At 40.2% G+C, this 17611-nt stretch overlaps 2 protein-coding genes across 3 annotated transcripts; one reads left to right on the forward strand and one right to left on the reverse strand.

The window, feature by feature from the left end:
* Positions 1–783: 783 nt before the first annotated feature.
* ube2r2 (ubiquitin-conjugating enzyme E2R 2) lies at positions 784–7065 on the forward strand. 2 transcript variants are annotated; one of them, XM_085776069.1, is made up of 6 exons: positions 784–1490; positions 1936–2125; positions 4625–4711; positions 4828–4925; positions 6050–6184; positions 6750–7065. In XM_085776069.1, exons 2-6 carry the CDS (start codon positions 1949–1951, stop codon positions 7033–7035), a joined length of 783 nt encoding a protein of 260 aa, XP_085632195.1. In that variant the 5' UTR covers positions 784–1490; positions 1936–1948; the 3' UTR covers positions 7036–7065. The 2 variants fall into 2 exon arrangements, with proteins under 2 accessions (XP_085632195.1, XP_085632196.1); XM_085776070.1 differs by having other exon boundaries at positions 1361–1490; positions 1939–2125.
* Positions 7066–14438: 7373 nt separating this feature from the next.
* nudt2 (nudix (nucleoside diphosphate linked moiety X)-type motif 2) lies at positions 14439–16737 on the reverse strand. Its single transcript, XM_085776071.1, has 3 exons — positions 16643–16737; positions 15362–15492; positions 14439–15231 (listed from the first exon to the last, which is right to left on the reverse strand). The coding sequence occupies exons 2-3, from the start codon at positions 15486–15488 to the stop codon at positions 14909–14911; spliced, it is 450 nt and encodes a 149-aa protein (XP_085632197.1). The 5' UTR covers positions 15489–15492; positions 16643–16737; the 3' UTR covers positions 14439–14908.
* Between the last annotated feature and the right edge of the window lie 874 nt (positions 16738–17611).

Below are 17611 nucleotides of genomic sequence, written 5' to 3' on the forward strand. Positions count from 1 at the left end.
ATGTCTGGGAGCCTCTGGGATGTCTTTTTATAAGAGTGATCTTCCTCTGCTGCTCCCAATCTTTAAACAAAGATTTTTCTCCATGACACTCTGGAAAAATAGCGAAGAACATCTGATTCTGAAATGAAGTAATGGTGGTCAAATGTGAATATGTCAAAATATATTAATTTACCTCAAAACAACAACAACAACAAAAAACACAATACATGTCTGGAAATTAATTGTGGAAACTTGAAATGTTGTCTTAAATAGTTTATCCGTGTGTGATGACGATTATTATGGCCATAGTTTATGGTTGGTGGTCATCATGAGTAATTTTTTGTTAGATATTTCATGTTAAAGGATCTTGACCTCAAATAAACTGAATGAACACAGCTTAACCAACACAGCTTAACCAACCATAGAGACATATGATTGTGAAATATAGTGAGAAATTACTTCTTTAAGAACCTGAAATCAAATTCATAATAATTCAAGCAATGTGTTATTTGTTAAGAAATCATAGACATACCTATGGCTAAAGTCAAACAGCAATTGTTAATTGTTTGTTGACAAACTTCATAATAGAATAAATTGTTTGCAGTTATTTGAATAAAAAGAAATTAGGAATAAAGTGCAACTAAGTATTATGATATCAATTGAAATATACATAATTAGGAATATGGGATTTTTTTTTATCAGTGTTGTTGGTTATGTTTGCTGAGTAAAAATATCAGTGAATAGTGTTTTTTCTTTTTTTTCTGTTTCCTCAAGCATCGAGTGCGCGCACGTCACGTTCAGACCCGTGCGTGCTCTACGTTCTGCAGACACGCGCAATGATAGCCGGAAGCATCGATGGGAGAAAATAAAAATCGATTAAATCCACTGTAATTCGCGAGTGTAAAACCTCTCACTTTACTGTTCTTTTCGCGACCGTGGGCTTTGAATTTATCGGGCTCCCGCACTGCCGCCGTGCCGGAGGGGGACGGCAGAGAGCAGCAGAGGAGGGGGGGGAAGGAAGCTGCTCCATTTGAACCAAGTTGTTGCTCGGTAGGGGTTTAGCTGACGTGTGGAGAAGTTGAGACAGCCAGAGAGCAGATAAACAAACACAAACAAGCAGCAGGGATCAGCTGAGCGCCTGTCCGAACCGAACCACCAGCAGCAGCAGCAGCAACAGCAGCAGCAGCAGCAGCAACACGGAGAGACTGTGCCAGGGAGAGAGCGGGGGTTTTCCTCTGTTGAACCCAAGAATGATCCACAGGAGACCGTGACTTTACACTGATACTAGCTCCATGTCAACTGTCAACACTGGCACACAAAGAATTTCGGAAGCACAACACGAGGACCAGCCATAAGGCTTTCTTTTTTTTTTTAATAGCAGAAAACAACCCACAGCTCCTGTCACTGTCTTTGTCAGGACTTAGCTAGGCTAACATGGACAGCCAATGAGTTTCCCCTTCAGTGTCCAGCTGTAACGAAACCAACACACATTACAGTGCAAGGAGACAGAGGTAAACACTTTTCATTAACTTTGCTTTTTTTTTCTTCTCCCCCCTCCACTATAAAAGGGCCTGCGTTACTAAAAAAGCACTGACCTGAGCTAGCTTTGGAAAGGCCACATATCCTGTTTGTGTTTGAATTCTCCTATCTGTTTCGTTGAGTTTACCACCAGCAGCAGGGCTGTTATCTGTTCACGTTTAGCTGTTTCTCTTCTTGTCCTTGCGGTTTTTTGTTTGTTATTGTTTTTTTTTGCTGCTAGACAGGCTAATGCCAATACAAATAGAGCAGATGGGAGGCGTTTGCTGCACAATCAGCTGTTGGGGGAAAATTGAAAACACATGGAATTTAAGTAGAGTCTTGACACTTTTTTAATTTTTTCTCTCTCTCCTCTCTGCACCTACCTCACCTATACCACCTACCTACCTCATCACTAATCTGTGGCCACTGGTGTGTCAGAAGTGGGATTAACATGGCCCATCAGGCGACCCCTAGTTCCCAGAAGGCCCTGATGATGGAGCTGAAGTCTCTGCAGGACCAGCCGGTGGAGGGCTTTCGCATCACTCTGGTGGAGGAGTCTGACCTCTACAACTGGGAAGTGGCCATCTTCGGACCCCCAAACACCCTGTACGAGGGAGGCTACTTTAAGGTGGGACAGAGCTCCATGTTTAGACAATGAGAGGTGTCCATGAAGCTGATTAAAAGTATATACGGTAGTTCATGTGTGTTACTGGGTAAGTTTTGTTTTACCCCTCAAAGTAGGATATACACTCAGTGGCTCATAATGTTTATGAAGCTCAGTTATGGGTCACATTATTGATAATGAGGAGTTACTTATTACCTATAATGATAATGGTAATCTTATTACTAAGGACAATGGTGTCAGTGGTGTTGTTGATTAGATTATATTGAGAGGTGCTTGTTTATTTTTTTTCTCCCATTTAGAGACATGAGGCGGGCAAAATATTAAACACACTTATGAACAATTAGAAGTTCAATGTTACATCTGTACTATCCTCAATGCTATAACATAAACATATATAACTCCTCTATGACAGCGTCAAAAAACCTTGTTGTAACCTTCAGTGTGGTAGGATTTGTGGATTTGTGTCAGAGTTGTTGTATTGGATTGCATTCGATTGATTTCAGGTGGTCTTAGATTAGCACTCTGCAGCTATTTCTTTTTCTCTCTCTTTGTTATTTTTTTTATTTTAAATCTTTCTCCCCTGTCCCTCCATTCTCCTTGTCCAGCCTTCTCCCCCCCCTCACTGTATGATGGTTGTGCTTCAGACGGCTATTTTTAGCTATGAGACCGATATAAATGGCACCTCAGCACAGAGAAAGAGTAAGAGAGAAGGGCATGATGAGACTCATCTTCCTTTCTTTCATGTTACTTATTCAGTGAATTATCTGGAGTATGCGGTACATTGAGTGCCCGCATTCAAGTCGGGGCAATGCAGATGCAGCTGCAGCTGTCCGGGAATGCCAAAATAACACGGAGCAGGTGTTCCCATCTACTCATGTAGTTGGCCACTGTTTGATCACTTCATGTTCAGCCTTTTGGCCTTAACAGAGACATCCTTGTGATATCTCTTATCACACCAGGCCAAATCAATTTCATTTATAAAGGCTTGGATCACAAGTTTGTTTCAGAGGGTTTTTTACACTCTGTGCAACATATTATATTACACCATCTATCCTTAGACCCCGAGGTCAGACAAGGAAAACCTTCACACATAAAATTAAACCGCAACAGGAAAAAAAAAACCCGGCAGTGACATCAGAGCAACTAAAAAGGATCCAAGTTTGAATACAGTTACTTAATATACACTACATGTCATCAGTGAGAAGTCTGTAATATATAATATAATATATTTATTTAATGGGAAATTTAGAGTTTCCCTTTGTGCCTTTAAATTCAAGGCCTCATTCCGTTGACACTAACTAACCCATGCCCTTCTTGCTTTGAGACAAATGGTGCTTGCTCCTAAACCGCTGTGACACCGATTTTTATTACAGACATATTTCTAAAGCTGACTTGTTGAGTCTGGTGTGCCACAGCAAGAAAGGACTTGGCTGGTGCACGTTGGCTCAGGTGTAACTGTAAGCTACATTTGTTGAATTATAATTAGTATATATTCATATTTGTAAAAAATAAATAAAGTAATTAAATTGTGTGACTATGTTACTTGGTTTCTCCTGTTGACCTGCATGACTCCTGTAGTGCAGTAGGTCAAAAACACACCACGTATAGTCAAGCATATGGGAGTGTGTGGTGTGCTAACTGATAGATATTGGACATCGGTTCGTGCCAGTGTTTCACGACATCTGTGTTTTTAATGTCCCGAGGCTGCACCGTGCACGGAGTAATGATAGCCCTATCTCAGTGGCAGCACAGTTCAGTGAGAGCTGTGAGGGGTGGGGGGTTGGGGTGGGGGTGGGGGTGGGTTACACACACCCAGGCCTACAAGCCTTTCACCTAGATAATTGTGCAACGCTTTTGGCAAGAAAAACAAAAACATAAGCACCTAGCGTTATGCCAGGTAACGCTGTCTGGCTTTCTTTTCTGTGTGATTGCAGGCTTTGCTCAGTGTATGATATATTTCTCTGTGGTGAACTATATCACATTAAAGGGTACAGGAAGCCACTGTGGTGAAATGTTTTGTAATTAATCAACCAGGAAGGCTGCAGCAGTCGGTCTTTACTTTTATTGAAATATCACAGTGACTTTCTCTAGTCTGGACATTTCAAATCTATCTTTTCCTGGGTTCAGTGTTAAGCAGCTGTTCTTCAACTTTCTGGTTTCTGAGGCTTATAATGATGGTGATAATAATTAGTTGCATCTCAATAAGCACTTGCAAAATATTTCAACTCTCTGATGCTATTTCACTTCTTCTTTTGGGGCAACAGGAAGGAAGACTGTATTTTATTGTGGTGGAGAAAGCATAGCATACATTGCACAGTTTACAAACATGTTTTTTTGGGGGGGTTTATTGTGAGAGATTAAATGTATTTTTCACATTCACATCTCACTGTGCTGCACCAGTGATACCGCCAAAGCATCAACTCACTTCTCTCCAGAGTCTCGGGCCTGAAGGACTCTCTGTAAGACACGTCAAAAACTGTCAACCTCTGTTTGCTCTCCCAGGCTCACATCAAGTTTCCAGTTGACTACCCGTACTCCCCACCAACCTTCCGCTTCCTCACCAAGATGTGGCACCCCAACATTTATGAGGTAAAACTTTGCTGCGTTTGATTTTACACACATTTTTTTTTCATGGCTATTACCACAACAATTTGGCTTTTATATAGATAATAAAATTGATCCACTCCACTTTGTTCTCTCTCCAGAATGGAGATGTGTGCATCTCCATCCTGCACCCTCCTGTTGATGACCCTCAGAGCGGGGAGCTACCCTCTGAAAGGTGGAACCCCACCCAGAACGTCAGGTAACTTCCCACAACCGTTCTACAACACGGAAACACTGTATCTAGATTGACTTCTCATACTTCCTCATTGTGAAAAGAGGAATCCTGCACACTACGTAACTTTTGCACAAATATTTTAATGTTTCGGTCTAAGGACACCGGGTGTTTGCCTAAAGTCCTTAGACCTAAACGTTGCAATAATTAAAAGTATTTTTGCAAGTTACGCAGTGTGCGGGATTCCTCTTTTCACAGATAAGTCCGGATCAGCTGATCCTAGTTCGACGCACCTGTAAAAAACAGATGTGCGAATATATATACCTTTACACGTTTCTAGTGTTTCATCTTAAATTTTGATATCCATAAGAAGTTAAATATATGCTGCTTTACATCTCCTGTCTTTCTGGTGAGCCAATCAGAAGAGACTTCCCGAGCTTCTCTTCTGATTGGCTGACTGTGTACTGAATGATCTAACATAAACATAAAGCAGATTTTGGGAGGTACTGGCTGCTAATTTTAAGTTTCTGAATACGGGTTGTGTGCACTGAGCACTTTGATACTTTAACAGTATTAATATGGCACCAAGACTTGCTTTATATTAGATGGGATATGGAAATCTCACTTTATAGAATGGGACCTTTAATAAGTGTGCTCAGCAATAGAGTACTGTACCTCTGATTAAATTGGAATAGAAAATAGAATATGGGATAAGAAAGGTGAGGTCGAGGACTTGCCATGCTCGTCTACAGATGGAAGACATTTTGAAATATGAAAAACACGAGCAGCGGAGCGTAATACTCAATTCCTGCAAATTAAGAACGGTGTCGATTAACAGTTAGTTTTTAACAGTCCTTTGTTCTGTGCGATCTCTAAAGATTAAGACGCTGCTGCTGCTGCTGCAGGGTAGCGTTCAGATATCCTTTTAAATTTAGCAATTCAGCAACATACCATACATTGTCTTCAGGAGTAAAGAGAAAGTGCTGAGTCTGTATTTGAAAGCCTGAGCAGATTGTCTGTATCTTCATCATGTAACTGAGATTACTATGGTTTCAAAAAGACTGAAGAGCTTTTCTTTCATGCAACGACCAGGATCTGATATTGCAGTGTCCTTATTTTCTGTTTTGTCTGTGGCTCTGTGTGGTGATCAGGACGATCCTGCTTAGTGTGATCTCACTGCTCAATGAGCCCAACACATTCTCTCCAGCCAATGTGGATGCTTCCGTTATGTTTCGCAAATGGAGGGACAGCAAAGGCAAGGACAAGGAGTACGCAGAGATTATCAGGTAATTAACACTATCCATGTAAAGACTAATTATCCACTGTGCTTACATTAAAGAACTACAGCCCAGAATATGTTAAACAGGTCAGTGACGAGATGCAACTCAATGTCAAGGGGTGTAACCGGTAATTTTTCATCAAAATCTGGAAATAAATCTGGATTCAAGTGTGAAATAAATTAAATTTACTTTTGCAATGCAACACTGTTTTTTTTTTTCAAAACATAATTTCTCACATTTAGAAAAAAAGTTGTGGTTTTAGGAGATAAGTCCTGCTCAGTGTTGCAAAAAGTATAGGAATACATTTAAAAAATCTATTTCAATGTAATGTTTTCAGAAGAAAGTATAGTTTTTATAACTACACTTAAATCCACTGTAGGTGGATCAAATATTTAATATCATTCTTTTGTGGTTACACCGTTTGACATTTTCAGGGGCGTTCAGTCTTACTTTTATTTCTTTTTTTAAAGTTCAAATGTCATTTCAAATGACATGAATGCAAAATGTAAATTTTAACAAGTCTGAAATTTGTCACTGACCCAAACATCAATCCTGACTTTGAATTTGACAGGAAGCAGGTGATGTCCACAGCGGCAGAGGCTGAGCGCGACGGCGTCAAAGTGCCGACCACTCTGGCGGAGTACTGCGTCCAGACCAGGGTTCCCTCCCAGGACAGCAGTTCAGACCTCCTCTACGACGACCTATACGACGACGACATGGAGGAGGAGGACGAAGAGGAGGACGAGAGCGAGATGGAGTCCGTAGGCGAGGCCGGGGGGCTCAGCGCCGTGGAGGACGGCGGGACGTCCACCAGACGATACGACAACCAGGACGACTCTGGCAACGAAGACTCGTGATGATCTGGATTATGACTCCGCCCTGCCAACTCCCCACCAACCCTCCTTCCTTTATGTGTGTTACGTTACAATTTTGTGTGTGCGTTTGTGTGTTTGTATGTGTGTGTGTATGTGTATGTTTGCACATACAGTGGGGGTCAAAAGTCTACTGCCAAAAAAACTTTTCATCATTTATTAAACCAACACCAGTGATTGGCTCTCAAACGCTCGTACAGTACTCACATTTTCAGCAAAAGTTTGTCGGTACTTTTTTCACTGAACGTTCGATTTGGTGTTTTTTCCACCGTTTGCCTTAATTACAGCTTGCACTCTGTCCAGCATGAAATGTTTTTTGCAGAGTTTGAAATTTCTCCAGCACCGTTAACGAGAGCGCTGAGAGAGTTTCTGATGTTCTAATTCACGTTTTTTTTAAACGTTCCCAAACGAGGAGGCCGAGGATCCGTCTTCTGCCACGCTGCTTTAAACCCGACATGATGGCCTCGCCTCTGCAGAGTAGAGCAGTATTAGTCTGTGGTCAGTGAGTGATGATTAATCATGTGCAAGTTACAGACTCCAGACGAGGCAAAATATCCTCATACCTGAATCTTTAACTCCTCGCATACTGTACTGTAATGTATTTTTTCTTGTGTCTCAACAATGAAATTGCAGTATTATTCAGTCCAATGCGAAACCATTTGACTTGTTTTGCCTTTTAAAAAATGGTTTGGCGACTGCTGCAGTGACAATTTGTCTTTTAACTATAGTTTTGGTCGACCAGAATAGGACTTTCTCTGTTGTGTTGTGTTATGTTGTGCTTCTCCGTCTCTTTTACCATGGTGCCATCTCAAGGTCTGTTCCCTGCTTCCATAAAAATGACTTAAAGTTTGTTCAAAAAAAAAAATTAAAAAAATCTTCCCAGCCTTTCTTATGTTAAGCATTAGCAGTAGTAACAATTTACAGACCACAATACAACATAGTGTAGGAGCATACACGTGTTAATATCTGAGTTAAACTGCACACACGATGAGGCAATAATTTTTAGAAAATCTTGCCGTAATTAAAGCAGAAGTAAGTGGTCCAGTCGTTTTCCCTAATGCTGCGTTCCAGGCAGGCTTTTGAAATCGTAAATTACAGCTTCAAGTCACGACTTAGGACTTTGTAGCGTTCCAGGCAACCCACTCGTGTTTCCGACCTGTTTTACCTGTGAAAGTCACTATAACGGCCACTCGTAACTTCCGACCGGTGAACTCGTACCAGATCGAACTGGTACGACTTCACGGTCGGAAAAATACGAGTTTCCTTGAACGCACCATAACAGTCCTCGTCCCTACGTCGCCACATTCACGGCGTCCCTTGGCTGCACACACAGCCCTGCATGCCGTTCTCTCTCCTCATTGGATAAAAACTGTAGGATACGATAAATGTTTTCTCCTCGGCTCAGAGCAGAGCAGAGGGACTGAGAGACCCGTGTTTCAGTCCAAACACTCTATGTAAGTGATTGCTGTCGGAAGATATAACTATTTAAGACTTATATTAACACAAATATATCACTTACTTCTGCTTTAATAATGAACATTACCTGCAGTTCTGAATATAACGTATTCTGTATTTGAATACCATCCAGAAAGTAAACAACTTGTCTGTGTTTGATAAATGATGAAAACAAACTGTTGTTGTGGTGGTTGGTCTCTTGAACCTCACTGTAGCTGGACCGGCTCTTCCGCTGCCAGCCCATGTCGGATTGTATGGTTTTGTGTTATTTGGCTCTTTCCACTGTGTCTTCTTCACTTGTTGCTGTTTTTTTCTGTTTGTTTGTTTGTTTGTTTGTTTGTTTGTTTGTTTGTTTGTTTGTTTGTTTGTTTGTTTGTTTGTGGTTGTTTTTTCAATTTTCTTTTCTTGTTTAGTCGGTTTACATTCAGTCCTCCCTGACTTGTCCCTTGTATTCTCTGGGATGTCTCAGACAGTCTGGCTAATGGACTCTTTGCTGTTTGGCTCATTAACCAGATGATGCACTGGCCAGCTTGTCTTGTCACTGTCCATCAGTGTGTCCCGTGGCAGAATATCTCTGTCCCTCTCACGCCTGTCTGTTTGACTTTGATGCAATCAACTTAAACTTGGAAACACAGGCTCTTGCCGTGACTCCACCTTCTTGGACTCACCTTCAGTAGTGTCCATCACAACTTGCTCCCTCACAGTTACTTCAAATCAGCATCATTTGTTTTTGGGGGTGAACAAGGTTAAGACCTTTTCTCACGTCGCCTCCCGACACCTCTCTCTGCCTCTTAAACCTCAGGGCCTCAATAGACTTTCACTGAGAGGAAAAAAAACAGTCAAAGAGAAACTTAATACACAAACTGCTCCTCGCCACGACCTCTTCTTTCTTATTTTCTGCATCACTGGGTGTTATTAGAGGGCAGAGAGTAAACGGAAAGTCTCCAATTCCACCGCCAGCGTGTTTACACGTGATTGAGTGTTGCTGTTGGTCCTGATTAGGGTCCTTTAAGTTGTTTTATTCTTGGTAGGCTATAGACAGATTTTTTTTTTTTTTTTAAAGAAATCAAAAAACACCTGTAGGGACTTTGTCCTCAAGGCATTGCTCACATTTTGTTGCAATAGATGTGAAAATGTTACGTTTTTGCGCTGTGACTCCAACTTCTGCTTCAATGCAACTTAGTGAAAATTGGACGTTGTTACCGTGCTTACACCACATCCAGAGTCTGTTGATCAACAGGGACAAAATCAACATGCAGCTTAGCTACACAATTGCATTTGAATGAATATGACACTGATTGCCTGTTATCTGTGTGTATGTGTGTGTGTTTGCGTGTGTGTGTGTGTATATATATCTACATTTACGATTCATCTTTTGACTGCGACGTCAGGGTTTTCTCGTTCCTGTCTCTGTGGAACTGGTGCAGAGGTCTGTCACACAAGTGGGTTTGCCCATATGACCTTTTGGACTTTGTCCAGTTAAGAAAACACATTCGGTGCGTTTGCGCTATGGTTTAGTGCTGTGTTTGGGAGGCCTGAACAAGCTGAGGATATGGCTGGTTTAAAACAAGCACCCTCTGAGTATTAAACTTCTGAACGCACTGAACAGCATACTGTGACTAATAGTACCTGCACGGTATTGAGCGAACCACCCATTTGAGCGGCGTGTTAACAGTCGTGGGTGTAAATCTGTTGCCCTGTTCAACACAATGGAGCACTGGGACAAACCTTTTGATTCACATGGCTGGATTTTATGCCAAGGAAACCAAGTACAGCCCCACAACCTCTCATTTTAAAGACTATGGAGCATTGGATGCATGTAGTGGATTTGACGCTGTTTGAATAAACTCTTTAAGAGATTTCCTTTTGGATTTTAATGTGAAGCCAAAGGAGTGAAACATTTTCTCCCGGCCATGTGCTTTTGCCGGCTTGGATTCTCTTGGGGACGGGGACAGGAAACTCACTCCTGAACCAAATCTTAAATGGATATTTGATATCAAGGCACAGCAGGAAGTGGATTCATGCCAGAGATTCTGAACTTTTATCGATGTGGTCACCATTTTTCACCCATTCCTCACCATATAGAGAGGTAGAATAATCGTCAGTAACAGAAAGCACCAATCTCATGTGTACCTGCTAAAGGGATAGTTTGACATTTTGGGGAAATATGCTTATTTACTTTCAGATGGTCAGTTAGATGAGAAGACCAATATCACTCTTAATGTCTGTCTGAGTATGAAGTTAACCAGGAGCCGGTTAGCGTAGCACAGCACAAAGACATAAAAAGTTGGTTAGCTTGGCTGCCAGAAGAAAATAAAGTTCAGAAATTGATTAGAAAGTTTACCACATATGTCTAAGCTCTAGAAAAAATTATATGCAAATGAAACAATTCATTATTATACAGGGGTTTTGTGCTGAGCTGTTTCTGGGCTGCGACTGGTAACTTCCTGGTGTCTCCACAGTTAATCTGAACTGCTTAGAGCCGAAAAATGAAATAATACAGTAGGCTACTTAAGTCACCATTAAGACAACATTAATCAGATGTAAAATGTTAATTAGTGAGGTTTAGAGATGTTGGTAATGGTATAGGCTGATTTTGTTACAAGTGGATAAAGACAAGCGGCCCTTTTTCCTGTCTTAGTGCTAAATTAAGCTAACCGGCTGTAGTTTTACATTCAAGTAGTAGTAGTAGACTATCAACCGTCTTATCAAACTCTTATTCAGAAATTGATTGTGCATATTTCTCTGAATATTTAACTGTTCTACAATTTAGTATTTAAATATGAAGCTAAAGTCAGTAGCAAGTTATCTTATCTTATCACGGTGACTGGAACAGGGAAATGGCTAAAGGCAATAAAATCCACATGAATGAGATGTGTAACATAGAAATTACATGATTTATGTTGTTACGTTATGAGAGTCTGTGTTAGGCTAATTCTTGACTTGGTTTCTGAAATCTGCCTTTTCGCAGTCTGGCTAGATTTACCCTCAGTTTCCTGTCTTTGTGCTAATCTAAGATCGACAACTGATTTAGATTAATACAATAACCCGCAGTTTCATATTCAACAGACACACAAGACTGGTATCAGCCTTTTCACGTTAACTCAGCAAAACAATGAAGCGTATCTCCCAAAAATGTCGAATTATTGCTTTAAAGCCAAGTTTTTGCCTGCTATTGCAAATTAAAAAACCTGAATCTGCATTATCGTTTTTGTTAGTGTAAAGTATAAGCGTAGTGTAGCCATTATGATAGCAATTTGATGATTGGTTTAGAGCTCTTCAATATTAGAAATCCTTCACTTTTTTTACTAAAAGGTATGCCTTGTTTTTACAATGAGTGCCGGCGGAGAAAATCTGAGGAGGCCTTTTGAGGGAAGAGAGCCACCAACTATTATTATCTCTGAGGGATGAGGAAAATTCCCAAAATTCAACCTAAGAATCGACTCGCTTCAAAGGACTGTAGTCTAAGATGTAGAGGTGTTATTTCATACACATTGTTGTTACATACAAAAGACTGAATGAAATCATTTAGTTCATTTAATCTGTGTGTGTGAGCATGTGTGTGCACAAGTGTGTATTATTTGAAGTGTGGATCAACACTGTGAGGTCCTCCTGAGGCCTTCACATACCGTAGTCACACATTTAATGGACTGAAGTGTCCACAATGCTCCCACAACGTGTCCACACCTATTGATGTTAATGCTGTCCTTGTTGGTTTCCTCTTTGATTTTTATTTCATTTGTTTCTCCCCTTCAACATTATGTGTTTGTGAGGATGCAAATGTCACTCATAAAGTTTCTATTGTTTAAAAAAAAAAGAAGAAAAAAGAAAAAAAAAACTGTTGGGTTTGTTTGCAATATGGCTTTGACATCTGTTGCTAAGTCCACGTGTCATGAAAAGCAGACAACACAGCAAGATGGCTTTTGGAGTAAAACTGATATGCAAAAGGAGGCGTACAGTTATTGTGGTTAAGTTGGAAAATCATTCAAAATAAAACAGTATGTCATTGAAACCTGATGAAAGGTTTTCACCTCATTTCGGTGTAACCCTAACCAATACTGGTTATTTTATTGGTTTCCACTGGTCACTACTACTACTACGTATATAAATATTATATATAAAGAATTGTTTGTGTGTTATTGTGAATGTTAACTTATAGCTTACTTCACCATAATGAAGTATCAAGTCTATAAGTCTAAGGTTTGTGCCTCCAGTGGAATTAAATTAGTCCTGCACTTATATTAGCATTATTATAATTTAAAAAAATGTAAAGCAGTTTGGGTTTCTAAACATAATGTCCGTGTTACTTGAGGAAATCCAAAGAGTGTGAACCATTTTTAAATAAGACATTGTCACATGTTTAGAGTATGTAATAGCAAGAAAGCAGATTTTGTCATAGTTTTTGGTAAAACAACCCTTTAAAATGCTCTAATGTAAATTTGACTTGACTAAAATTCATCTTGACAGTTAATTAATGTATAGGGATGATGTTAAATATCCTATGCCTCATAATAACATCACACAAAACTACCAAGTTGTTCATCAAATGTGTAAATGTGTGAATATAACTGATCATTTCAGTTGAGAACAGTTCATTGTCCTCTATCACTGAAAGAGGAACTTTTATGTTCTCCCAGGCATGAAATTAATTACTGGTTCAATGATGCCCTGGTGAGTCTTAAAGCAATATTCCATCTTTTGCTGCATGTAGAACCATTTCACTTTATACTGTCTGTTATCTCATGAAAGTCAATTGATACATGGTCACTGTGGGAAATTTCACTGACCTCCACTTACTGTGTTTCCCCGTGTCCTTAAAATAGCTTGAAAAAGAAATGGCAGTTAATTGATGTGAGCACTTCCATTATGCCTCACGAGTTGAAAGAGCGCATTCGTTTCTTTAATTATGCCGATTTCATCCCTTCAGCGAAGGCCGTTAATGTAATGCAGCAGAGTGAAGTCTGGGGGAGAACATGCACCTGTATAAAGGACAATATAGCAGCACTACCCCAGACCACCAGGGTCATGGTTTTATGTCCCATTTACAGTTCACCATTCACCACATAAAAGAAGCTCTGTGGACAAAATCTGTTTGCCACATCCAACAGTTTAGGTTTGTATTGTTAACATAAAGTATAACTCAAAGCTTTGCAAGTTTTGACTGATAAAAATATTACATAATGAATATTTTTTCATTATTATTATCATTATGCCCAGATTGTCAGCAGTCCCTGCCACTGCTCAATCACCTCATCTCAAAATGAGAACTAGTCGTCAGTACCTCAAATGACCCAATTCCTTCTCTCTGTTCCCTATTCTCTCTGTGTTTCCTATTGTTGTCGGTTGTTTTTCACTGCAGACAATAATAGCTGACGATGAACCAGTTTGCAAATGGTTTCATCAAAAGGTGCTACATGATATAAAGTTTAGGATATCACCCCTAACAAATGTGGCTACCTTGATATTGATTGTTTGTGATGAGTTAAGTCAACTAGAATCATAAAAATCATGATAATAATGTCTCTTTGATTTTATAAATATCCATCACTGGTTTCTGCTCTCTAGGGGAACTTATGTGTAGCAGTTGTATAAAGTGTATCTCTCCATTATCTTGAAACTGAGAACTGGAAGAAAACTATGAAAGCCGTCACTGAACTCAAGGGTCATTTAAGGTGTCCTGCTACAGCCTGCAGCGTAAAGCCTGTGGTAGTAAATAGACACCATTGTGGGGAAAAAAAATGTTGTTTCTGTCCCCACCCTGTGGTGGCATCCACAGATTGCAATTTATTTTTTTATGCAGTTGCCTTTTCAATTGGGTTAATACGACCATTAAAGCCCAATAATGGATACTTCTATTCTATATCCATTCTGTTTACGAGTGTAAGATCCCCCCTGCATCTATGTCCCTCAGGAATATTTTGGTATAAGCAACAAAAAGTAAAACCTTTTTTTATTATTATTATTATTTTGGATACATCTGATTCACACTACAGACATAGATAAAACAGTATTACCACATATAACGCATTCTCCTTTGTTTGTTTTACAGTGGGACTAAGAGGGTGCCTCCTTAATTTAGTTACAGCTCTGTGTTCCAAGTGTATATTTCAGATCATTACACTGAAAGCAGCGAGACACAGATACTCATCTTTTTGTGCAGTGACTGAGATAGAATCAGAAATCCGGTTTTCAGCTTTTGATTAATTTCCTGCCTGCTCACCTTTGTTTTGAGAGAAGAAAATCAACCGTGTCTCCATATATGACTGCACAGTCGAGACAAAGATCTTAAACAGAGAAGGCAGATTATTAAAGGCAGTACTTTCACACTTGTCAAAATAATGCCAGATTATTTCCCATCTTGAATCATCCCCTCCTCTGTTCAGTCTAAATCTCATCCATCACGTCACTGTTTGTCCTGCTGAGCCTGTAAGTGTCTTTGCGCTGCTCTCAGTGTGTCCTGCAGGTCTTTGTACTGGGCCAGAGTGCAGGCCTCCTCCAGCCGGGCCCAGCGGTAATCCTGGTGCTCATCAGACAGAGTCACTGCCGTCCCCGGGTCTCTGAGCTCGGCCAACCAGTACAGCACCTCCTTGGGTCTCCCTCGCACCTCGTAGCGCAGCTCGTGCACAAAGTTGTCGATCACCTGCAGCTGCTCTGCTGCCAGCCCCGCCTCCTCCTTGGTCTCTCTCAGGGCCGTGGTGAGGTCGTCTTCACCTGGATCCACATGGCCTGATGGTGAAAAGGTGAAATGCAACGGACACAAATGTTATATATTGCTGTACACTATGTGAAAAGAATCTAGTACAGAATAATCCGTCATTAATTACATGAGAAATGTAGTTTTTGAACTTGTAAACACCTTTGGGTGGAGTCCAGTGGTGTTCCCCATAAGAGGTCTGCAGGAGGAGGTACTCGATGTTGTCTGGTGGGGGACTGCGGCTGGCCAGACGTCGAAACACTATGAAGCCACAAGCTCTCAGCGCCATCTCCCTGTTTGATGATTTGAAATTGAATGTTTTTGACAGCTGAAATTCAGAGAAAATCACCCACAAGACAAGTTTTCTTAAAGGCTTCCTGCATCATTTGGGGAAAACATTTAAGAATAATGTTAATTTAAGTATGTATGTTCATACACAGTCAGTAGGTTGATTTTCATAATTATTGACCAGTGCTGCTGGTCAAGATTTTCCGAAAGAGTCTACAATAAAAGTAGACACACAGTTACCATACGGGGTAATAATACCAGCTCTTTTTCATGCAGCCTCCCCAGTTCAGATCCTGCATAGGCTACTGGCCCATACTGGTTTAGCTTGAGTCTGAGTAAATCATCAATTCATTCATTCAACCTTTTTCTCTAACTCAGGAAAATGATGAGTAGCATTGGAAATCTGGGGGTAAAGTGTCATTTAATTAAAGATTCAAAGTGCCCTATCAGGGCTCCAGACTAACTTCGTTTGCTAGGAGCACAGTGGCCCCAACTTAAAATTTTAGGAGCACAAGCAGAAATTTTAGGGGCGCACAACATAAATCGACTTGCAAAGCAAATATTCACATTTCCTTTTCATTCATGATCTTCACACACACTCCACTTCACGCCTGTCACCTGTAATGACAGATTTCAGACTCTGAGTCGCCCCCTCCATGTTTCACCATTGTTAATAATAAAACAGAAAATGTCCTGGTTTCACATGTGCAAGTAGATGAAAAATTTACTTTAGGGGTAAATTGCCCCCATTTAAGGGTCAGTCTGAAGCCCTGCTTATGAAAAGGAAGTGAAGAAATGACAAATCAAAGTCCAACATTGAGCCACAAATAAAGCAGAAGTTTTACAACACATGAAGGTCATCATTAAACCACCAAATATGTATTATTATTATTATTATTATTATATTCTTAAATATAACGTGGTGGTTTCATTCGCACAATGAATCGGTTCCTAATAAATAATTTCCTGGTTAGCCTCAGCTCGGAGCTCCGATCATCAGAGACTGAAGCTGCAGCTGCTCTGTAAAGTTACAGTTTCTATCGTCACTGCGGATGTTTCCACAACATCGTTCACTGTTTCACTCTCCGAGCACAAACTCTGTCAGTCGGACCGACAATTTTAAGCCTCTGATCCTCAGAAATGTCAGTAACTTACGGTCTGTTCACTGTGACAGTGTTTGACTGGTCTCTGGTTGTTTCACACCGGCTGATTATCTTCGAGGGGCCTTGAGCGGTGCACTGAGAAATGGGTCCGTCCGCGCTCCTCCTCTCTGGAGACAAATGGTTCCGCTCTGTTGAACTGCAGCAGTGGTATGAGAATTACTAACTGAGGAGCAATTTACAGGATTGTTTGTTGATTTATATATTATATATTCACGTTTTGAGTTTAGTTTAATTAGTACGTTTGTTTTTGTTGTTGTTAATCATTAGTTCCTTGTGGTAGCTACAGCAAAGTTGGTTTGGTAAGTCCAGATGTGCAGCTGTGAACCACATGATCCTGTGTAATGCCTGCTGCAATATTATACTATAACTATTATTAGTGTTATTAAATTTCAATATGCCTCTATATATATCTTCCTCTCTCTTCCTCTCCAACCCCACCAGTTGAAGCAGAAGGCCGTCCACCCTGAGTCTGGTTCTCCTTGAGGTTTCTGCCTCTTATAAGGAAGTTTTTCACAGGCCACTGTTGCCATCTTGGTGGAAACTGTTGGGTCTCTGTAAACATTATTATGAAGAGAACGCCTAGCTCTGTTTGGACAACGGATTCTTTTGCCTGTGTAAACCACATCACAGTGCATCAATTGCTTTTTGACTTATTGAAGTTTGTTTGAAGACAACTACACAACTACCACTACAACTAATGAAAGATATGCTAAAAGCAAGTTAAACTATTTATTCAGAGATCTTGATCAGGCTTTTCTCGGCCTCTCTCTTTGTTTGCTGTTGATCTGAGTTTGATATAGTCTTAAGTTAATGTAGCCATTTTCAACACTACTGTTATGTTGTGTTGATGGAGTATTATTATTATGGATTGTTATTATTATTGTAAGTCCATAAGGTGTTGGCTATGTTTGTCTGTAATCTTTTATTATTTTTTGGATGAATTGTTTGAATTGATTAGTAC

Source organism: Trachurus japonicus, chromosome 5 (assembly GCF_045865225.1).
Source record: "Trachurus japonicus isolate A0001 chromosome 5, Traja_1.0".
NCBI classification, from domain to species: domain Eukaryota; kingdom Metazoa; phylum Chordata; class Actinopteri; order Carangiformes; family Carangidae; genus Trachurus; species Trachurus japonicus.